This window comes from Taudactylus pleione, unplaced genomic scaffold (genome assembly GCF_031769625.1).
Source record: "Taudactylus pleione unplaced genomic scaffold, aTauple2 ptg000502l, whole genome shotgun sequence".
Lineage (NCBI taxonomy): Eukaryota > Metazoa > Chordata > Amphibia > Anura > Myobatrachidae > Taudactylus > Taudactylus pleione.
This window is the reverse complement of record NW_028284904.1, coordinates 5,602,062-5,626,133: the sequence shown is the minus strand read 5'-3', so window position 1 is coordinate 5,626,133 and position 24,072 is coordinate 5,602,062. Positions and strand designations below refer to the sequence as shown.

Sequence of the window (24,072 nt, the reverse complement as noted above, 5' to 3'; positions counted from 1 at the left end):
AGGTTTGGTTGAATAACAACTAGGAGAATTAAGGATTGCATCTTCTGTATGGTTTAATATTCTACCGAGCAAGATCGGACTAAAAGTGCAGTGTGTATGCACCTTCCACCATTCTTACAACTGCACATCCTCCCAAAAAATAAATTGGAGCAGTCTCTCTGGGTGTGCATAATTAAACTAAGGGCCTGATTCAGAGCTGGACGCTCTGACCAGAGTGCTCGCTCTGAATCAGGGCCGGCCTACCTAAAACTGGAGCGGCCTCCTGGCCGCTCGCATAGCTGTGGGTGATCACCCACAGCTTATGCAAGCGGCCAAAAAGATATCGCAATGGTCAAGACCATCGGGCTTGCGACGAGAGCCTTGTGGTAGGGTCTCGTCTGCCGCAAGCCCGCAGTGCTTTTGGCTCTATCAGAGCCAAAAACACTGCCACTGACATCACTAGTGATGTCAGTGGGGCCGGACCCAGACGGTAGGCGTTCCCATGGGAACGCCTCCATCTGGGCAGCCACGCCCCTGGCACGCCCACCAAAGGGGGCGTGCTGTCAATCACCATCGACAGCACGCCCCCTTTGGTGCGAGACCCATAACGACGGCTACCCCGTCGTAATTAGTGTCTCGCGCATGCGCACGACGGAGGTGCCTGTTTGGGTAACATCGACCCGCTTGCGAGCGTACGGCGCTCATGAGTGGGTGTGAATGAGACCCTAAGTCAGGTGGCTAGCTACATACTCTCGTGTAAACTGGCCTCCTTTTCCACTTATCACTGTATTTATAGCCCATATAGTGATACAATACATTTAGGCAAAATTTTGTCTGGACTTGTTGGGATGTGCAGTCTCACAACTACTAAAGCAAGTGTTCAAAAGTATACACCCTGCACCATAAACCTTTCCCCAGCACATAGATGGAGTATATTTGTCTTACTGGCTTGCTGGGATGTGCAGAGCCACAACACCTGGACACCCACTTATTGCTGACCCCTTTTAGTTTTTATTCTGTAATCATGCCCCTTTGCAGCCCATTATGGTAATTCTTGGTAAACATACTGCAACCTGGAATCAGGAGAAAGTGTGTGCTCGCTGGTACAAGCATTTTCCTTCAATATTGCAGCAGCTGGAATCGAAGGTCACAAGTATGATTGTGTGCATATCGGCACCGTGGTTGGGACTTCCAAACGGGAGTTTAGTTGATCAAAACATTGCGTGATTGTACAGGTGTGTAGCCAGCTATATTCATATTACCACGGCTTGCACCTCTTGCCATGGGTGCCAGCCTGTGACTCGTAGGGATGGACTTCGGAAGCCCACCATCAAATGAATGCTGGGCTTCTGCCATCTAAATGGTCAATGCTATGGTTGCTTACCATCGCATCAAAAGAAATTGATGGAAAAAAAAAAAAACACTTCATATGATTAGTGCATGCTCAAAAAAAGAAGACCTGTTTATACATGCGCAATAGCACCACACAGCAGTTCCGAATGTTAAACAGCTGTATTTTTAACATCAGATGGCCTTTGCTTCCACAACATCTTGATGGTGGCTACCATCACAATGCCACCGTCAAATGGTTAAAACACTACCATCGAAAGTAAAACATTGATGGTTGTGAAACATCTGAAGCCAATGTCCATCCCTAGGGGCTAATCAAAAGGAGAAGCAAGTGCATGAGAGACAGAGACAGAGGGGGTCATTCAGACCCACTCGCGAGCAGCAGTATGCTCACAAGTGGGTCGATGTTCCCCACTGTGCATGCACACGATGGAGGGAGCGTCCGGCTCTGAATCAGGCCCAGAGACATCTCTATCTATCTCAAAGATATTGCTCAATTATAATATTGATTTAAAGATTCAATAATAATCGCATAGTAAAATACCAGCTTTAAAAAAAAAAAAAAAAAAAAAAAAAACAGAACATCAAATGTTAAAACATTCTCTTTCCACAAATAAGAAACTCCCTTAAGTGTTTTTAGGAATAAATTTTAGCTGCTACAAGTGATGTAATGAACGGATACAATATTGACATTATTTCCTTGTATTCCTAAAAACATTATTGAGGGAGTAGGTCTGATTTATGTAAAGAGAGGGTTTTAACATTTAATGTTTGTTTAATGCAGGCAAGTTACTAAGGGATATTATAAAATCTTTAAATATTATAATTAAGCGCACCCTTTGAGAAATATATATTTCCTACTGACAGACTGGCATGTCTAGTCCTGCAGGGGGAATTTTACAGGCTTGTGGGTCCCACTCCCAGTGTCAGTCTCTCTCCTCCCCCCCCCCCATGATAATCAGACAGAGGAAAAATAAAAAAAAATATCACATCTATACTTTACACCAACATTCCTTTCAAAAAGCCACCAATAGATGTGATAGTGTCACTGCGATGCCAGCGTCACATCCTGGTATGTAACGGATATTACATGATTACAGCTGTACCTGCCATCTATAGACCAACACCACTGGGTAAGTAACTGGGCTGTTCAAAGTATGAGTGATCCGCTGGTGTGTTCCTACATAACTGCAATATCAACACCTGCACACACATCATTTCCAACAGTAAGACCACGAGGGAGCGGTGTATTAGGGCTGGTAAAATGAATGGAGGGGATTTTATCCCCAAATCACTCACCTTCTCATCATTTACCACCTTCAGCTGCGGGGTTAGACAGATCACACGGAACAGTACTACAACAGGGAAAAAAAAATAAAGTCTGAAGGATTCAAATTTTTTTTTTTTTTTTTTTTTTTAAGCAGAATAAAGGAGAGTATATTACCAAGTGTCATTAATTTTGCTGCACCCACATAAGCAAAGAAGAAGAGCTAATGTATTTTTACATCATAGATACAGTAAATGCTGGACTGCGCTATTTTTTTTTTTTTTTTTTAACGTTCTATGTGAATGTGTTGGTTGAGATTAAAGTTACAACATATAGAGGGTCTCAAAAAACAAAAACAAAAACACTCAATGCCATGATACAGAAGGTAAAGCTGATCCTACCTATGTGGGCTTACAATATAATATGTGTGGAACACTTACAATTTGTTCCGCTACTCTACTGTATGTAGTATTTGCTTAGGGGGGGGGGGGGGTGTGATTGCTTTACTGTTGGCATCTGATACAGTAGCCAGACATTGGCGACTGTGCAGCTAGCGGTGGCAGGAACGGCTTAGGAGACGTCAAATGGTTGAAACACCTTAAAAGAATATAAATCATATTCAGATGATCCACAGCTCTGGGTAGCTCATACGTACACTATTAATATTATATAAAGGAGATAGATGGATAGATAGAGAGAGATGAGATATAGAGATATGTTTATTTTCTATCCAGAGGGTGGCACTCCCATTAGACGTAATGCACAGTTCAGGTGCCTTCCAAAAGAGTGACACCAGTCAGCCCAAATACAATACCCTTGATGTTGTGAGCATCATTCTATATACAAAGATGATACACGTTTGTGGGTGAATCTTCAATTAAGATCAGAGCACTAACCACATTGACCATATTGAGGAAGATTTGGACGTTACCCATTCTTTAGGAGATCCAGACTGTTTTGAACATATTACACTATAAGACCATTATTTGTTCATCTATTTTTCATGTCTTTGGAGAAAATTTCTGACTGAACTAGAAAATCAGGATAGAGATGTACTCCAAAGTAAAGGAGGGTAACTGTGTGAAAGATTTCATATGCATGTTCTCTCCATCTAGTTTTATATACATCTCTGCAGTGGAGCGCTGACATTTTCTGTGTATTTTTAATATATTGTTATATCCAGTCTTTGATAACAATGGTATAATTTTATGCTGCTCCTCTCCAGCGCTGAATTTGACATTTTTATTGTAATAGCCAATAGCATACTTGCTGTAACCAATGACAACCCGATATTAACATCCATTAGTCATATTTATTCAAGGCTTATCAAAACAAATCTGATATGTTGCTATGGGTTACAGCACAACTGGTCTATGGGCCTGATTCAGAGCCGCTCGTAAGCGGCCGCTCGTTCGTTCCAAGCGATGTTTGCCCAACTGCACATGCGTACAGATCGTTATACGCATGCGCGAACCAGTCAGTGTGGCCGAAATTCATGTGCTCGCAAAATAGGGAATGCCTGATAATTTGAGTGACAGGAGTAGGCGTTTGTGGGTGGTAACAGGGGAAGGTGCTTGAAAACGGGGAGTGGAGATCCGAACGCAGGCGTGCCAAACGGTCAAAACGGGCGTTTTATGGGTGTGCATAATTAATACAGCAGCGTCATTGACCACGTCACTGGGTTAGTTTGGAGCCAGAACTGCTCGCAAAATTGTGGTAGCAAAAACCAAACACAAGAATAGCGAGCAGTTCATACCCTGGTCGATGTACTCGATTAATCTAATAAATAGCGGACATGACGTAGGATGCGAGCAGCCAGGGGGCGTTTTTACAAAATAGCGGCCGCAGGTTTTGTTTGCTCGTTCAGACAGAGGCGTGAACAGACCGCAAAGAGCGAATGGTTCATTTGAATAGCCACCCCCTTTTCCTGAACGAACGTCCGCAAATTGCGAACGGCTCTTAATCAGGCCCTATGTCTCATGTCACGATTCTTGAACATACAGTACTCTTCGGGAAGTCCAAGCAGGAATAATGTTGCTATCTGCATCAATCAGGCAGCTCCTACCAGTGCAAGATGTCCTGAATCACGCCATTTTACAGCGGAGGCAAGGCCCGACAAGAATGGCGCAACACCCCCTTGAGAAAACGAGGGGTGCACTATCCTCCCAGGAGTCTCGGGGCCTTCCCCAAATTTGAGGTGTCCAATATTCCAACCCCCGTCATCTATTTGCTACCTTCAACTTTCATTATGTGCTAATAATAATAATATTATGCATCCATCCATGGTTGCCAACCAAATTATTAGCACATAATGAACTGTCAATTTTAGACATGGACTCCCGCAGGGGGTGGTCTTATGCAAAAGGGGTGCAGCTTGCACAAACTGTATGGGGGGGGGGGGGGGGGAGAAATCTGGGCCAGGCCAACTGTGTCCCACTTCTCCATATCTTGATGTTGGGATGGCATGTGGTGAGAGAACGTAGTGTCTTTCTGCTCTACTCACCTTTCTGGCCAGCTTTGTAAATGGGTTTGTCCATCTGAAACATACACTTGTTTGAAGAAGGGGGCTTAATCACCACAGTCTTCCTCTCCCTCATGTCGGTGACCTTCCCAATTGCAGAAAAGATGATGACAACAGGCACAGAACTGGGGACAGCTGGAATCTGAGGAGGAGAAAAATTCTCAAACTTCTCAAAGACTCACAAAAACTCTGCCAAAATGGGATTATCGGTCTTGGACTGAACATGTTTATATAGTGTGGTGTTTCCGTACATTTGAGTAATCCAGCTACAACAAACTAAGCATTTTATGTTGACAGAGCTTATGTGCATGACTGGGGACTAGATATAAATTACAATTTGGCAAACAGAACTCAGAGCCAGGTAACTGTACATGTTGACGAGAAATACTGTGGCTCTTGGAAAAATTCCCGTATATACCGTATCAGCCCCAGCAATGCCCCTTTCTGTCCCAACAAGACATAGAAACATGACTGTGGGTGTCAATAGTGTGTAATAACAGGTTATTCACAGTCAGTCCAGATCTGTGATGTGATTGGATACTGTGGATTGCTCACGTCGTCTGGTCCTTACCGGGTAATCATTACACAGGGAGTATTCAGGAGTAGTAACATGAGCTTCAATGATGGTGGTATTCTTTCCATTGTATTCTAGCACTACATTGATATCTAGGGGATCGCTGCAATGCACAAGGTTTACACAAAGCTTTCCGGTTTCTCCGCTGGTTAGCGATACAGGTGTGCTCAGGACATATTGTCTATGAAGAGAAAAAAAAAAAAAAAACATACAATGAATGTACAGTATGAACTTTGTAGTGTCAGACACCTGTATATACAGTAATCTGCCATCAGTAAGACAGGAGCGGACCGCACTACTGTGCTGCTGGGGAACCTTCTCCTATATAAAACTCAACTTGTGATTTTTGGTTGCCTCTATTCCCATCTGTAGATAAAGAGTGGTTACCACTGCTTAGTACATATTCCCCTTAAAGGGCATATTTACCAATATTCAGGAATTAGTGCAACTTAGTATCTATTGATGTTTCCAATTGTAGAAGAAATGACACACACACACACACACACTTAGTTGAGCTGGGGCAGGTTCTCATTCTTTAAGGAGTAAAGGCACACAGTCTGTCCTGCACCCTATGCTGGATATAGGACAATACTTTCCAAAAAAGTAGTACATTTTATGTAAAAACAATGAACATGTCCATTACCCATCATTTCAAGCCTCACCCTCAATTAAACATTACTCCATTTATCACAGCCATGCCCAACTGGGGAAAAGGCATATGGGAGGAGAACATGAACGACATCACATCCATGTGAAAAACCACTGGGCCCAGATTCTGGACATGGATGGAACCTGTGCATTGGATGGAACAGCAAACAGGTCCACTTGCTGCTTTCTGAAGGTCGCTACAATGTTGAGGAAAATCTCTGGTTTCAGACTCTCTTGGTCTAATATGAGGCATTTCCATCCTGTTGAGGTAAGAAACTGCAGTTCTGTTGTCTAGACCAGTGGTTCTCAAACACAGTCCTCAGGACCCCACACAGGAAACATTTTCTAGGTCACCCAGCAGGTGCACAGGTGTATTCATCACTCACTGACATGTTAAAAGATCCATTAATGGAGCCAATTATTTCCCTTATGATTCTGTGAGACCTGGAAAACATGCACTGTTTGGGGTCCCAAAGGACAGAGTTTGAGAACCTGTGGTCTAGACAGAGTTGAAGGGAGATCGCTTGAATATGTATTATGTAGTGGAACTAAGGAAAAAAGGGCCAACTTGTCCGCTCACTATGTGATCCCTCGATATACCATTCAGACATGGATCGGATTATCACATGGGTCGCATAGTGCATACGCCTGATCACGCATGCCTGCAGGTCGTTTATTGCATCGTCCCATCTGTTGACGATGCATTGAATGACCCCCTGCTACCAAATGCAGCACAGAACCACACATCAATCAGTCGTACACTGCATGCATTGTATATGGACTGCGTGATGTATTGTTCAATAGCATCATGCAGTTGTTGGGTACATACACTGCACAGTGTGTACACAGCTTTAGTTTCAGGAGGTTTAGGTGGGCTGCCGACTCTTTGGTAGACCACTTTACTCTTACCACCGTGTCTTTCGCGAATATCCCCAATTTAATTCAATTAAATTTTTTTTGTTTTTATTTTGTTTTGGTTTTTTTGCTTTTTAGGCGTGATAGTTAATGAGCAGCCAAAGTGGCAATTCAACTGTTCTGGGCACTCACTAATTATTGCCCTCTTCACCCCAGGTTTAACCGTGTAAAACGGCTAAACCCATCTAAAGTTCTGGTTAGGGCGCGCTAACTGCTCTTAGCACGCCCTAACCAGGGTTTTGTTTCACACATTGCTGCTGTCACCCTCCTCAGGGTGCCAGCAGAAATGCCAGTGGCTATCGCGCCCTGATGGAGCAACAATTGAATTGCTCAGTCAGGCATCTTTATAAAAAAAAAAAAAAAAAGTGTAAAACATTTAAATCGCCCCTGTGAGTGGATCACCGGAAGTGATGACCATGTTCGGAGGTAGGGCTAAAAGGAGCCTGTGTGGGAGCACATGAACTTCCCAAATCTATGTCTCCCTGCAGAATGTAGGGGTCAGCAGGATCTTGTCTGACCAATAAAACCCCTCTCAGTGGAGACAAGACATTCTGGTTCGGAGAGTTCCTGCATATGAGGGAGGCATGGAGGAAACTTGGATCCAAAGCTCTCAATTTGCTTATGACTTTCACTAAATCACTCATAAAAAGCTGATGACAAAGAATTTTTGAGACAAAAGTATCAACATCTGCCAATGTATCTGGAGGGACTGCTATTGAGAAAGAACAGGAATCTACTAAGGACCCCATCAAAACAAAATGGATGGCAAGGAGTCAATATTGATTTAGTTCAGGTTTGCAGAGAAACCTGGACGAGAGTCTTAATAAGCCCTCGGTGAGAAAGAAGCTTCTCACGGTCTGAGTAGACTACCAGGAGAACTAAGTAAAGGATACAGCAAAACTCCCTTCTGGTGAAGATGCGTCACTATGGCTTTCATGAGTCGAGTGGATGTGTAAGGTGAGTTGAACAGGTCAAAAACCATGACAGTCCATTGGTAGAGGACATCGTTCCAGAGGAACCTTAGAAGCTCACTGTAATTTGGATGGACCAGAATCGTATGAAAGGCCTATTTGGAAGCCAAAGTCATTCTGGACAAGCAGGAAAGGCATGTTGGCAATAACCATCTGGTTTCCTTATGGCTAAACCAGCCTCTCTGAGGTTTCTGCAAGTTCTATGTTGCCCTGAGACAGAGATAGGTGGTAAAACACTGTCCAGCAGAGGGCTGGAGTTCTTTAAACAGGGGAATCACTGGCAAGGAAAATGGAAGGGAGAGAACAGTACTCTTTCTATAAATTTTTTAAATAGCCACCAGTCTGTAGTAATCTGCCTACAGTAAAGTATTGCCTGAGAAAGATGAGGCAAGAAAGTGACTTCTAGATGTATCCTCACACATTCCTGCTGCAGTCGCACCTAAGAGACCCTTTTGGCAAGTTCTGTGTTTCTCTGTTAGAGCTGGACATATTTCTTGAGTCTTATTTGTCCAAAAATATGCCTTAGTCACAATGTGATGTGACAAGGACACACCAGGAGACTGCTAATTAATTTTACATCCAACACTTGTATCTGTGTACAACGCTGGGCCTTATCCAATGTGTAAAGAGTGTGCTGGGTCAATATCTGGGGCAAAGAGGGCAGGGATGTCCAGAATTCTGGTATGCATATGGAGAACCGTACAGAGATAAACATCCCACTGGGCACTGAGCAAGTGCTGTGTGCCCAGTGGGATGTGTACACCTTAGGAGACTTACTGCCTGCCAAAGCTACCTGGGCCGTTTGCAGGTCACTACGTTCAGCTCAGTGAGAGGACACCCCGATTCTAGTAACCTCCTCCACAGAGAGGTAACTCAACTTTGTGAGACAGGGGTAGTGCACGCTGCTAGCTCAAGCCCTTATGGGAGCGTAGTTGCGTATAATGTCTGTCAGAGGCAGGAAAGATGTGCCAGCCACAAGCGGTCAAGAAAATCATGCAGAGACATTCACTTTATTTCTGGCGTTTGGACCCAGCACAGCTACTGCGCCTCTGTCCGCCCATGTTCAATCCGCAATTAAGGGAAAAGAATCCTACAGGAATTAAAAAAAAAAAAATCCTGAAATTGCAGCCTCTAGATTACAATGGCTAAAACTGGCCAATGATGCACCTCGCTAGTGACATCTAGCTAACGACAAGCTCTGTGAAGATTAAGCTTTTTAAAGATTAATAAATGTGCCCTGATCGTAGTTCCAATAGGCTTCTAAAGGGATTACATTTGTTGGGGCATTTAATCAATGCTGAAAGGGTTTAATAAGTAGGCCTCATAAGATCTAATCAATAAAGTCACCCGTCAGTTTGAACAGGCTACTATGTACTAATCAATTATTACTGGTACACATGCAAATAAATGCCCCCTGTAGGCAGGGCTGGCTCTGGCATGTTCTGGGCTGTGCAGTCGCACAGAGGCACCGGGGTCTGGCACTAGGAAAGCCCCGCCCGCCACCCAATCAGTTGCTTTGAATAATGTAGGCACAGGGGGTGGGCGGGACGGGGCTGGGTGCCGAGACACCTAGTGCCGGACCTGCCTGCAGGCACTTTTATTAGAAGAGATTGCTGGGTATACTTAGAAGTTGTAGACTCGGCTCTGGTGCCAGATTTCAGCAGGAGCCTCAACAGCAAGAGGAAGGAGAGTGGGGGTAGTAGTGTTAATTACTATAAATAGTGGAATCCCCCATTAATCACCAGTAGCATGGTTACAAACATAATACCCAGGTACAGTGCTGCCAATCAGGCAAATCAAGCATATTGTACCCACAGATGACTAACAGAATGGGGGCAGCAATGAAGCAGTGGCATGTGCACATGAAGGGGGTGTGGTCATGTTATATGGAGCCATGTCACATGGTCATGTTCTTTATTCATCACTGCTGAAGAGTTTGGCTGCCCCCAGCCAGTTACATCTCCTATAAATGGATGGCTGGTAGCCCAGATCTGAGGGGGCAGCAGTCAGTGGAGGAGACATGCAAACAGTGCTGGTACTGGGAAATATATCCTGATCCCCAGGACTGTCCCACTTACATCAGGAGAGTTAACAAAACTGCAATCCATTTAGGTGAATGGTATATTCATCGTGGCGGGAGATTTTAACCAGGCAGACTTAAAACTGGTACTGCCAAAATTCTTTAAGAATGTTACGGTTCCGACTCAGGGGGGGGGGTAAACATTTTGGATCAGGTCTATACAAATCTTAAAATAGGCCCATGAGACTGTTGTGTGTCCCCATATTGGAAAATCAGACCACATCTCCTTGTTTATGATACCTCTGTATAAGCTTTTGGTTAGGCGTGTTAGGCCTATCAGGAGATCAGTATTAGCTTGGCCCGTGGGAGTGATTGAGATATTACAGGACCATCTAGCATTTGCTAATTGGGAATTGTTAATTGAGGAATCAATGGTAGATGGGTCTATAGACGTTGATCTTTTGACTACTATGGTTTTGGGCTATATCAGCTGTTTTATAGAAAGCGTGACATTAAGGAAATCTTTTAGGGTATTCCCAAATGAGAAACCATGGCTAAATAGCAAGGTACGTTCCTTATTGAAAGCTCGGGACAGGGCCTTTAAATCCAGTGATAAGGAGGTGTATACAAAAGAGGTCTGACCTGAGGAGAGGCATTAAAAGGGCCAAAACAGAGTATTCAGCTAGGATGGAAAATAAATTCAATCAATGTAAAGATCCTAGGTGTATGTGGCAGGGTTTTTGCGATATGACAGATTATAAAATCAAAGTTACTGAGTTATGTGTCGTTCATCGTGCCTTGGTGGAAAAACTGAATATATTTTTTTCTAGGTTTGAAAATGGGAATGTGTCTGATATCATGGTCCTGGATATTAAACCAGAGGTGTTAGCTCTAGTGTTAGACGAACTATCAGTTCGGGAGTGTTTGCGTGGTGTATCCCCGGGTAAAGCTGCAGGCCCGGATGGTATTCAAGGGAGGGTTTTTAAGAGAATGTTGTAATGAGTTATCGGAGATTTTCAAGTTAATATTTAATGTGTCGCTTGCGTATTGCCATGTTCCCAAATGTTTTAAAGTAACAACTATTGTACCTGTTCCAAAAACAAGGTATGCCTAAATGTTTGAACGACTATCGCCCGATTGCTCTAACTTCCATTGTTATGAAATGTTTTGAGAGTCTGATGCTGAAACATTAAATCTCACTTTGCTGCCAAATTTGACCCTTGTCAATTTGCTTATAGGGTAAATCATTCCACAGATGATGCAGTTTTGCATATGGTGCAGACCCACTGAGAGCAAAAGTGGGCTTATATTAAAATTGTTTGTTGATTTTAGTTCTGCTTTTAATACTATTGTCCCAGCGTCTGGTTTCAAATCTTTTTCAGTTCGGTTTAAATGGGCATACGTGCAATTGGGTTTTGAACAGGCCACAAGTGGTTAAGTTAGGGGGGTAGGTTTCTGGGGAATGGTTGTTGAAAACTAGTGCCCCCCCAAGGGGTGCGTTCTGAGCCCACTGTTATACCATACATGCCTACCCTCCCGGTTTTCGCGGGAGGCTCCCGATTTTTCGGGTAACCCCCCGCACCCCCGGAAGGGTAGGCATTTCTCCCGCATTCTGCCCACTTCCTAGTGAAGTGGGCAGAATTAGGAGAATACCCGCGGCAATCGCGGGTCTCCGTGAAGGGGGCGGGGCTTAAGCTGTGATTCTGCATGAATCACAGCATTTGGCCCCGCCCCCTATGTAAATTGTGCCCAATCGCGGCAATTTTACCGTGAGGGGGCGGGGCTTAATGACGCGAATCGTCAAGCCCCGCCCCCGTCGGTCCCCTGCAGCATTTCTTACCCGGGCTTATCCCGGGAAGAGAATGTTAAAGGTAGGCAACCCTGTGTTATACTCCTTATTCACTCATGACTGTCAGCTTCACAGTCTGTTAAGTTTGCAGATGATCTTGTTATTGTGGGTGTAAGGATAATTGTTTAATCCTAAATATCGCAAAAACTAAGGAAATTGTATTTGATTTTAGGAGGGTGGATTGTGGACCTAAATTGCCAGTAATTTTAGACTATATGGTCATTGAGGAGGTGGATTCCTTTACATTTTTGGGAATTCATATCTCAAAGGATCTGACCTGGTCTTTAAACTGTTCTTTTGCAATTAAAAAGGCGCAGCAACGGCTTTTTTTTTCTACGAAGGCTAAAGGCAGCTTGTCTGAGTACGGAGACGCTCCTAAGTTTTTATTGTATAATAGAGAGACTCCTGACTTATGGGATTATAACATGGTTTGGAAATTGCTCTGTTGCTGATCGGGGTGGTCTTGAACATGTGGTAAAGACCGCAAGTAAAATAATAGGTGTAAAATTGGCTAAAATTCAAGTTCTCTATTAGAATAGAGTACTAAAGCGGACTAGAAGTATCTTAGCTGATCCTAGTCATCCCAACTACATGGTTTTTGAAAGGTTACCATCAAATGTTCGCTTTAGGAGTGTGCGTACGCGTATGAAGCGGTTATGTAACAGATTTTTCCCAGTAGCTGTCCGTCTGTTAAACTGTCAAAATGCACTGACCTGAGTATTAAGGGATTATTTGCTGATTTGTTTTATATGCTGCAATGTTTGTAATTAACATTTAGTTGACAATTCAACATGTCTGTTTTGTTGTTGACGACAATAAAGTGTGTATTGTATTGTATTCTATACTGAACTGGGGAATTCACACCCCATCATTAACAGCAAGACAACCTGAAAAACTGGAACATTGGGTGGAGATTCGGGAAGGAAGGGAACACAGAAAGAAGATTGGGCAGGGACAGGTGATAGTAGCAGTAACGACTACTAAAATATCCTCACTATTAACAGAATATACAAAGATTACACAGATCAGCAACAAGTACAAATACACACAATGTACACTAATGTTCCACGTTTTCTACATCTTCTTGCACATGCTCTTCTTACATTGTTGATTAGATACATTGTATTCCCCTTGTAACTTTTGTGCATTTTAACTAGAGATTTGCGTGGACCAGGCCCAATGACAGGGTAGGGGGGCCCCAGAGGACAGGGCGGGCCCAATAAGGCCACCGGAAACCCAGAGCCGCAGCCCAGCTCCGCCTCCCTTGTAGCCTAGCCCGGGCAATGCTGGGCTCTTCCAGGTGGCTCAGCTGCGGCCCGGGCATGATCTTTAAGTGAGCAACACGGCAGCGTGACATCATAGGCCACGTCGCCGCACATCTTCCCTGCCTGATTGGCCAGCTGCCACACACTGCACTGGTGAGGAGACTTGGGGCCTGATTCAGAGCCAGACGCCATTTGCGCTCGCTCGTCCAGAAAAAGGGGCCGGCTATTTAAATTGAGCGCTCGCTCTTTGCGGTCTGTTGACGCCTCTAAGCCTGAACGAGCAAACTAAACCTGCGGCCGCTATTTTGATAAAAACGCCCCTTGGCCGCTCGCATCCTATGTCATCTCCGCTATTTATTTCATTAATCGAGTACATCGAAAGGCATCGGAACTGCTCGCAGTGCTTGTGGTTGGATTTTCCTACCGCAATCATGCGAACAGTTCAGGCTAAGAAACAACCAAGTGACGTGGTCGATGACACTGCTTTGTTAATTATGCACACCCTTAAAACGCCCGTTTTGACAGTTTGGCACGCCTGCGTTCGGATCTCCACTCCCCATTTCCAAGCACCTTCCCCTGTTACCACCCACAAACGCCTCATTCTGTCACTCAAATTAGCAGGCATTCGCTATTTTGCGAGCACTGAATTCCGACCGCACTGACTGGTTCGCGCATGCGTATTACGAGCCATACGCATGCGCAGTTGTGCGAACATTGCTCGGAGCGAACGAGTGGCCGCTTACGAGCGGCTCTGAATCAGGCCCTTGGTTCCAGTAACTAAGTAGAGGCATAGTGGCAAAGGAAGACAATAGGTGCTGGGGAAAGAAGAATGTGAAGGGGAAGCAGATAAGGGCTGGGGCAGAGGAAGGGGGCTGGGGAGAGAATAAAGGAGATCGGGGCAAAAAAAAAAAAAAAACCTGTTGTTAAGGGCTGGGGCAGAGGAAGGTGATGGGAGGTTTTTGGGCTGAGGATAGGGATGAGAGGCTAAACTTGAGGAAGGTGATGAGGGCTGAGGATGGTTGGCTGCAGACACCATCCCCCTTACCCCTGACAGCACTGTCATCACGAAGACCTTACAAAAGACTGCAGACAAGATCTACAGCCTGAGTAGTAGGAGGAGTAAGTCCACACTAGTAGTGAATCTAATAAGGAAATAAACTAGTTATTAGATTAAAGAACCAACGTAAAGGTTTATCACTGGGGAAATCCTGGATAACTCTTGGTTGGTGGTGCACCCATAGGATTTGTGCTGTACACATAAAGGGGTATTTTTTTTGCTCAAAGCAAAAAATGAAGAAAAGACAAATTATGCCTATTCTGGGGCACCCTTTACATAAATACTGAAAATACAAAGATGGTAATAGAACAATGAGTAAATAGAATATCAAACTTAACATAATGGAGAACCTTAAAAAGAGAGTATGCTACATCCAGGTAGAATCTACAAAAATACATAAAGGACATACAGGAAAAAGAACAATTATATCTACTCGGGGTAGACGTGGTCAATCTAATAGAGCAATTCATGAAATCAAATAAATGACCACAAATGTGTACAAAATCACGAATTCATAATGTACATGATAGAACAACATGCAAGTCAAAAACCACAGGGTTTTATAGTAGTCAAAGGTGATCTAACTGATATGAGGATCAGTCAAAGACAAATTTGCTTTTTCATATTAAATAAAATCAAATGAAGTCAATAGGCTGATCACAGATAACAGATATAGTGCAAAACAAACAATTTCGATAATAAAATTGCTTTTGAAACAATGTATTTTATATCTGGAAATAAAGCATATGGCGAAGATTGTTATAGGCTGTAAAGCAACACCCTAATTAGACGATTTTGATGAGTAGGGAGAACACACCACACTCAATTTTACACGAATATATAATAAAAATCCACAAGGTGAGTCAACAGAATGGTTCAGAGTATAATAATTAAGGTATAAATGCTGAGCTGTACTCGGATGGATTAGTGGTCATCAGTTAGATAGTTTATATGAAAAAATATATGGTCATGTCTAGGGAGACTGAGTGTAAGACCATGTGTATAAGTATTCATGGACAGAATAACACATATGGACCATCGAAGAAAGTCAGGCCTGAGATACAATTGTGCACATTCACTTCTGTTGCCTGTGTACATCAAACAGGGGATGAGAGAGTGACTGATACATTAGTCTCAGGAGAAATATCCAGCAATGCTTCTGCTTTCTGGAATGTCAACTATGTCTCTCCCCTGTTGTCAAAACATTGCAGGGGGGGGGGGGGGGTTCACAGAAGGGAGAACCAGATGAGAGAGCTTGATGGGGGGAAAGAAAAAAGAGAAGGAGAGGATGAGAAAAATATAGGGATGTGTTATAATAGAAACAATATAAAATAATGATTTGTAGGCAAGATATAATTCAGGGAAATTAATTGCTTATGATACAAAGTAATGGTGTGGTCACATGGGGAATAATATCAATTTATAAGTGATAAACTGTGTACTATGTAATGAAGATATATGACAAGCCCAGGGGATACACCGAAAACAAGGGTGCTCTCACTGGGAAATAATATCAAAACAGGGGACTCAATAAGGCACTAGGTGTGTGGGGAAGGAAGAAAGACCTGGGAGTACAAGACCGCGGGTTCCCTCTAGTCTCCCCCGTCTAAATCTAACAGGGGATTGGAGGAGGGAGTGCCGCCTTAAGTCCAGGGAGAAGAAGTCAGAGCAGCGCTACCATTCAATGAGGAATTAGCTACAGCTCTCCCCTGTTACCTGAAGGCATTGCAGGGGGGAGCTACTGGCTGAAAAACTCAGACATGGCAGCCTGATGGAGAATAGAAAAGTACCTTAGGTCCGTCCGTGGTCCAAAATGTTGTTATAAACAGATCGGGTGTGTAGCGGGTGGCCTGTAGTCTGCAAATAGCAAGAGCAAGGACGCGTGTTTTGCCGGGAGGCTTGATCACCTAATCGCTGAATTACCCTCGGGTCTCCTGTCTTTTCCATGCAGACGGCCCAATCGTAGTAGTTTGCCTTAGAGTGGCTGATGAAGCTGATCTTTTAAATTAGGTGCCCTTTGCCAACTCATATTAACCTTCTCATCCAGGTTCCTAGCCAGATCGTCATCTGATAGCAGAATGTGCCAATATTTCTGCACAATATCTCTCGCCTCTTTCCAGTTGCTGCAGAAATCTCCAATAAATCTAATGGTGTTAGTTTTATCTTTTTTGGCTTTATCACTAATAATGAGGGACTCTGTTGGTTTTGAAGACTTCAATTCTGGCTTTTTTAACCGAACGCTTACTGTACCCTCGTTCTTGTAGTCTCAAGGTTAGGTCCTTACTCTGGGTCTCAAACAAGTCTTCACCCGAACAGTTGCATCATAGTCTGAGAAATTCTCCTTTCGGTATGTTTTTCACAGTTGGAGGGAAGTGGTAGCCATTACTGTGAAGTAAACTGTTAGTGGATGTTTATTTTAGATTGATATCATTATTATTCATGGGCATGACAAAAGGTGTCCAATTCCTGTTGTGAGCCATAACAGATCAACAGGATGTTATCCATGTAATGCATCCATGAAATAACATGATTGGTGTCGCACTCATGAAAGACTTATTCCCTCTCCCACGATCCTAGAAAGAGGTTAATGTATGTGGGTGCACACACTGCCCCCATCGCTGTTCCTCTTATCTGGATGTGAAAGCGGTTATTGAATAAAAATTAGTTGTGGTGTAGCATGAAGTCCAGGAGTTTGAGAAGAAAGTTTTGGAAGTCTCCCATGCCCTCCATTGTGAGGTAGTATCTGACGGCTTTAATCCCCAATTCATGAATAATGGATGTATATAGGGATTCAACATCTAGACTCACGAGAATAGGTGTATTCTCAAGTACCACTTTTTTTTTTTTTTTTTTTTAAGAACGTCAGTTGTATCTCTGGTGTATGATGGAAGACTGAGAACATGATGTCACAAATGGATGTCAAGAAAGCAGCTAGCTTTTTCCAACAATCCCCCATTCCCTGACATTATAGGTCTGCCAGGTGGGTTGGTCAGATCTTTGTGGACCTTGGGTAAGAGATAAAATGTTGGGGTTCTTGGGTGTGAGACCCAGAGGTAATCATACTCTGTTTATATTTATCTGCATTTATTTTTATTTTTTCTTACCCTTCATTCTTCAGCCATACCATCTTATTTTTTTGTTAATCTTATTTCCGCTACATCCCACATATATTTCTCATTTCTTTTGAATATATTTATTTTTATTTTTGTACCATTAGAAACATCTCCCTTTCAACCCTTATCACATTGATAAACTATCTTCAATAGTAATCTCTTTCCTGATTTCTTGATCCCAGAGTGATAATCTTACTATTTCCATAATAATATTTTCTTTTCTTTGCAAATGCTGATACAATCATGTTCCAGTCATGCTCTTTGATATCATTTACTTATGCTAATGACCTACCACTAGTACACTCTCCGTCAGTAGCACTTACTTATGCAGACCAAATAAGGGGACACTATCTTCGATAGTAATCACTTTCCGGACCTATTGATCCCAGAGTTATAATCTTATTAATTCCATCATTGTTTTCCATGCAAACGCTGATCAAGTCATGTTCCAGTCAGGTTCTTACATATTGTTTATGTATGCTAATGACCTACCAATAGTACACTCCATCAGCAGCACTTACTCATGCAGACCCAATAAGGAGCCCACACCATTGGCTGTTTCATCAGCCACTCTAAGGCAAACTACTATGATTGGGCCGTCAGCATGTAAAAGACAAGAGACACGAGGGTAATTCAGCGATCAGGTGATCAAGCCTCCCGGCGAAATGCGCGTCCTTGCTCCTGCCATTTGCAGACGACAGGCCACCCGCTACACACCCGCTCTGTTTATAACAACATTTTGGACCATGGGCCTAAGGTACTTTTCTATTCTCTCCATCAGGCTGCCATGTCTGAGTTTTTCAGCCAGTAGCTCTCCCTGCAATGCCGTCAGGTAACAGGGGAGAGCTGTAACTAATCCCTCATTGAATGGTAGCGCTGCTCCGACTTTTTCTCTCTGGACTTCAGGCGGCACTCCCTCCTCCGATCCCGTTAGATTTAGACGGGGGAGACTAGAGGGAAGCCGCGATCTTGTACTCCCAGGTCTTTCTTCCTTCCCCACACACCTAGTGCCTTTATTCAGTCCCCTGTTTTATTATTTCCCAGGGAGAGCACCCTGGTTTTTGGTGTATCCCCTGGGCTTGTCACATACCTTCATTACATAATACACAGTTTATCACTTAGAAAAGGGATATTATTCCCCCATGTGACCACACCATCACTTTGTATCATAGGCAATTCATTTCCCTGAATTATATCTTGCCTGCAAATTATTATTTTATATTGTTTCTATTATAACACATCCCTATATTTTTCTTATTCTCTCCTCTTTTCTTTCCCTCCATCAAGCTCTCTCATCTGGGTCTCCCTTCTGTGAAACCACCCCTGCAATGTTTTGACAACAGGTGAGAGACATAGTTGACATCCCAGAAAGCAGAAGCATTGCTGTATATTTCTCCTGAGACTAACGTATCAGTCACTCTCATCCCGTTTGATGTACACAGGCAACAGAAGTGAATGTGCACAATTGTATCTCAGGCCTGACTTTCTTCGATGGTCCATATGTGTTATTCTGTCCATGAATACTTATACACATGGTCTTACACTCAGTCTCCCTAGACGTGACCATATATTTTTTCATATAAACTATCTAACCGATGATCACTAATCCATTCAAGTACAGCTCAGCATTTATACCTTAATTTTTATACTCTGAACCATTCTGTTGACTCACCTTGTGGATTTTTGTTTATATACACGTGTATAATTGAGTGTGGTGTGTTCTCCCTACTCATCAAAATCATCTAACTAATTAAATTAGGGTGTTGCTTTACAGCCTATAACAATCTTCACCATATGCTTTATTTCCAGATAAAAAATTGCTTTTGAAACAACGTATTCTATATCGGAATTGTTTGTATTGCACTGTATCTGTTATCAGCCTATTGCCTTCATTTGATTTTACTCAATATGAAAAAGCTAATTTCTCTTTATGACTGATCCTCATATCAATTAGATCACCTTTGACTACTATATAACCTTGTGGTTTTTGACTTGCATGTTGTTCTATCAAGTACATTATAAACTCGTAATTTTGTACACATTTGTGGTCATTTGATTTCATGAATTGCTCTATTAGATTGACCAAGTCTACCCTGAGTAGATAATTGTTTTTTTCTGTATGTTCTTTATGTATTTTTGTAGATTCTACCTGGATGGTAGAATACTCTCTTTTTAAGGTTCTCCATTATATGTTAAGTTTGATATTCTATTTACTCATTGTTCTATTACCATCTTTGTATTTTCAGTATTTATGTAAAGGGTGCCCCAGAATAGGCATAATTTCGTCTTTTCTTCTTTTTTTGCTTTGAGCAAAAAAATTTCCCTTTAAGATCTACAGCCTGCATCATCAGTGACAGAGACAGTGAGGTAAGTCATAGTGTATTTATACTTTATTTAAAGGCTGGCATATCTTTCAGTTAACATATCATGCTTCACATATCACACACGCAGGGGAGGGATGTGCGGGGATCGGGAGTGGTGGTGAGAAGGTGGGGCCCCCAGAGACTGTGTACTGGGCCCCTGAGATTTCTGTTGCCGGCCCTGGCACGGACCCCCGTGTATTGGTTTTACCATAACCACCCTCAAGTGTTTTGGTTCAGACTCGGTTTGGGAGGTTTTTAAAAAAAATAAAAAAATATAAAAAAACACAACAGCTAGAATAATGTAACATGTACCAGTTTTTGCTCCTTTAGTATTATTAACATCAATACCATTCATTTCCAGTCGATGCTGACCACCTCACAGCACCTGAAATCATGATGGAAGGACAAATGCAATCCAAAACATACGAGATCTGGCCTTTAAATGAGTTCCAAATTGCGAGAAGACCCGACCCAGGAATCCGATCTGTTCGAAACCCCAATGTGATCCCAAACTGGGACTCTGCCCGGCTCAGAACCCCCAATTTCTAGAGTGTTCAGTTCTCTCAAAAACCAAACCACTCGTCTCCAATTTAAACATGTAAGTATATCGCCTTGCAAAGCTGTTTCTGTTAAAGTTACAAAGTAAATCTGCCGTGTGCTATGTATGGATCACTAGAGAGCACAGATTCAGGCATTTTGGGTATAATAAAGGGTACAAGGAAAGTTACAAAGTGAATGAACAAGGGGTCTGTTAACCAGATGGAGAAGAGCCAAGTCTCTTGAGAACATGGCCATTACCTCCAGTTTATAGTATTAAGTGGTTCTCTCTGGAGAGATCAGTTTTTTCCCACTGTACCATAGTACTCTCCAGGTAAAGTACCACTCTGAGCTATGGGGAAGAGCTGCTTAATGCAATTTATCAAGGAACAGACGAGCCAGTAATTCTCTCTGCACAAAACACTTTCTCTATCTCAGGCTGATGTTGTACAGTAATAGAAAGATCGTTCTGGGCTGGGCTGTATCAGTAGTAGCCAGACTACCCAAGCCTTCCCCAGTCACCAAATAAATAATGGGGCAGGGGGGGGGGGTTGGCAGACTTCCACACAAATACCCGACCCGTCTTGTACAGCGACATCACTGGGAGTGTTGAGGAGCTTGGACAATACATAACCCCTAGCCACAGCTACCACAGAGTCCAAGGGCATCATTCTGCATGTATGAGATTGGCACTGCCACCTCTGGTAACCAACACACCCCCCAGACCATCACTTTGCTTGCCTCCAGTGCTGTTATGCAGGGATGTGCTCTGGTAATATCAAAACCGCTACCTTATGTGACAATCCACTGGGCATGTGCAGACCTAGTTACTGTGGCAGACTGGGGGCCTCAGTATATTTGTATAGACACACACCTGTACATGAAGGATAATCGCCAAAACCAGTTTGATAGCACAAGATCGCTTGCTCAGCCTACAGAGTATATTAACTTGCATATTACAGCTTTCTGGGTTATTTTACTGAAACTTAAATACAGGAAGATATTTTTTAATTATTTTTTTATTTAAAGAATAAGAAAGTATAAATGTAGCCTTCCATATTTCTAAAGATCAGACCCCTATTATAATTATCAGATCATGATCAGAATGCACCATTAACATACATACCTCCCAATGGGGCAAATGTATGAAGCTCTGGAAAGTGACAAAGTTCAGAGTGATAAACGACCAGCCAATCAGCTCCCAACTGTCATGTTACAGGCTGTGTTTGAAAAATGACAGTTGGGAGCTGAATAGTTTGTCATTTATCACTTCCCAGAGCTTCATACATCTGCCTCACTATGGGTTCTATTTACTACAATCCACATATTGAATGCAGATTGTAGTGTGATATTAACGACTGAATTTGCATTGCGAATTCAGGCAATATCACAGGGATTTACTACAAATCCCTTGCAGGGACAGAGCTTGCGATAAAGCTCTGTCCCTGCAAATCCCCTTCGGAGCCTTATCACTGTATTTTCGCAAAAAATACAGTGATTAAGTGCCTGCGCATGCGGCGACTGGTCACCGCTGCTACCCCCGGCGCTAAGCCCCGGCCCCCACAATCGCAGACCCCCCGCCTCCCTTAATTACACTTACCTGCATGTTCCGATCCTCCAGTGATGTTCTCCATTCCTCCGGTCAGGGGATCTCCCATACTGCACTAGGACCCGATCACCTGATGACCGGGCAGCAGTGCACTATGGGAGACCAGCTGACTGGAGGGAGGATATCACCCGGAGCCCCGATCACCGGTCCCTGGAGTCAGGTAAGTCAATTTTTTTTTTTTTACAGTAATCAGCTTGCGGTCTGTTTAAACTCCCGGCTCTGCTCTCCCAGTTAGAGCAGGGCAGGAGTTTGGTAACCGGAGGAGACCCTGAATAACGCCACCTCCAGGTGGCGTTATCATAGGGCTTTCCACGATATTTTTTCACATTTTATTTTTAGTAACTCTAGTCGGATCACATTTCCCATTACAATTATGGGAAATGCGATCTGCTTTACTAAAAATAAGTGATACTTAGGGGTTGGAGTAGAATTTGTAAAATTCTACTCCAATTGCCCTGTAATAACTATAGGGGATACTAAAATAATGTGAAAACACAAAACACCCTTTTTCACTTTAGTCAAAATAATGTTAATAAATAGAGCCCTAAGACCCATTCCAGGGAGGACTGTGCTCGGTTACTGGACTATTGCTGTCACTTGTGTTGAAACAACTTTCCAATCAGTGAAATAGTACAACAGAGGTGACAGGCAGCAATCATACAATAAGAGGGAAGACCAGGAAAAGTCCCCATACTGTACATCAGCAATCAAAACAACCACAATTGAACAATCTGAAGATTTGTTGCACGATCTTACGATTTCCCAATCTACACCCATACAATTACAGATCTTTCAGGGATTTGCAGATCATTTTCAGCAAACACAGATCTGCCAATCTTGAAAGGTCCATCATTTTACTAGCAACAGTCTGCAGATCATCTCCATACACTAGCAATCTACAGCCCCAATTGATCTGTGAAACCCAACATGTTGGACAATCTGATTTACCAATTCTAATCACTTTGGTTGATATCTGCATTTTTTTTTTTATTTTTTTTTTACTACACAATCATCTGCAAATAGCAGACTTGCTCCAATCAGTTGCTGATGTATGGGGGAATTGAACAGAGCATTTTTCCCTCCTGGAATGGGTCATGTTGGGAGGTATGCAATAAGCATATAGTTATAGCATCGGTAATATAAGCCATTAAAAATAAAAAAACTCCCAGAAAATATTTAAAACAAACTACTCCCAACAGAACATGTTTTCAGGATTCCATGTACAGTACAATTAAATTAACCTAACACACAGTTAGGGGTATATTTACTAAAGTGTGGGGTTTTAGAAGTGGAGTTGTTGCCCATAGCAACCAGATTCTAGCTATTCTCTTCTAGAAGGTGCAAGATAAATGTTAAGTAGAATGTGATTGGTTGCTATGGGCAATATCTCCACTTCTAAAACTTGCACCTTAGTGAATATAACCCTAAATGTCTATTAAAATTGATTACGGATGTGGGGACTGGGGCACTTTATATTATGGGTGTCCCTGGCAGGACACAGGCTGAGTAATCAGACTGGTTAATGTGAAGCTGCACAGCCTTGAATACAGGACACAGCAGAATGTAGAACACTGAGGGTAGAACAGAACTTCCATGACTTACGGCTCTGAGCTGCTCTCAGTGATGAGGGACAGCAGGGTAGTAACACTCAGCAGCAGTCTCCTCAGGCCCATGGTTGCAGAGTCCTGACAGCCTCTGCAGCTGCTGAGCACTGACTTTATACAGCTGACACCCTGCAGGAGTTACCTCCTATTTGCATTGTTTCCTCATTTCACTAAGTACAAACAGCAGACAGGAGAGGGAGTGGTGCACAGATGGGAAGTCCTGGGAAAGCCAGTAGCTTTAATACACAGCAGTTATATTAACTGGCTGTTTAAAGGGTCAGAGGCGTCTATTTACTAAGTCTCGGATGGAAATAAAGTGAACGGAGATAAAGTACCAGCCAATCAGCTCCTAACTGCCATGTCACAGGCTGTGTTTGAAAAATGGCAGTTAGGAGCTGATTGGTTGGTACTTATCTCCATAAACATTATC

The 24,072-nt window shown here is 42.9% G+C and overlaps 1 protein-coding gene across 1 annotated transcript in view; it reads right to left on the bottom strand.

Moving 5' to 3' along the window:
* Positions 1 to 23,758, bottom strand: part of LOC148501809 (ovostatin-like) — an 86,503-nt gene extending 62,745 nt beyond the window's left edge. Inside the window, exons 1-4 of the mRNA XM_088449990.1 lie at positions 23,641 to 23,758; positions 5,689 to 5,872; positions 5,100 to 5,259; positions 2,629 to 2,684 (exon numbers count right to left, since the gene is read on the bottom strand). Of these exons, the coding sequence (XP_088306116.1) occupies positions 2,629 to 2,684; positions 5,100 to 5,259; positions 5,689 to 5,872; positions 23,641 to 23,711 (471 nt within the window). The 5' untranslated portion in view covers positions 23,712 to 23,758. The remainder of the gene's footprint in view (positions 1 to 2,628; positions 2,685 to 5,099; positions 5,260 to 5,688; positions 5,873 to 23,640) is intronic.
* Positions 23,759 to 24,072: the final 314 nt, after the last annotated feature.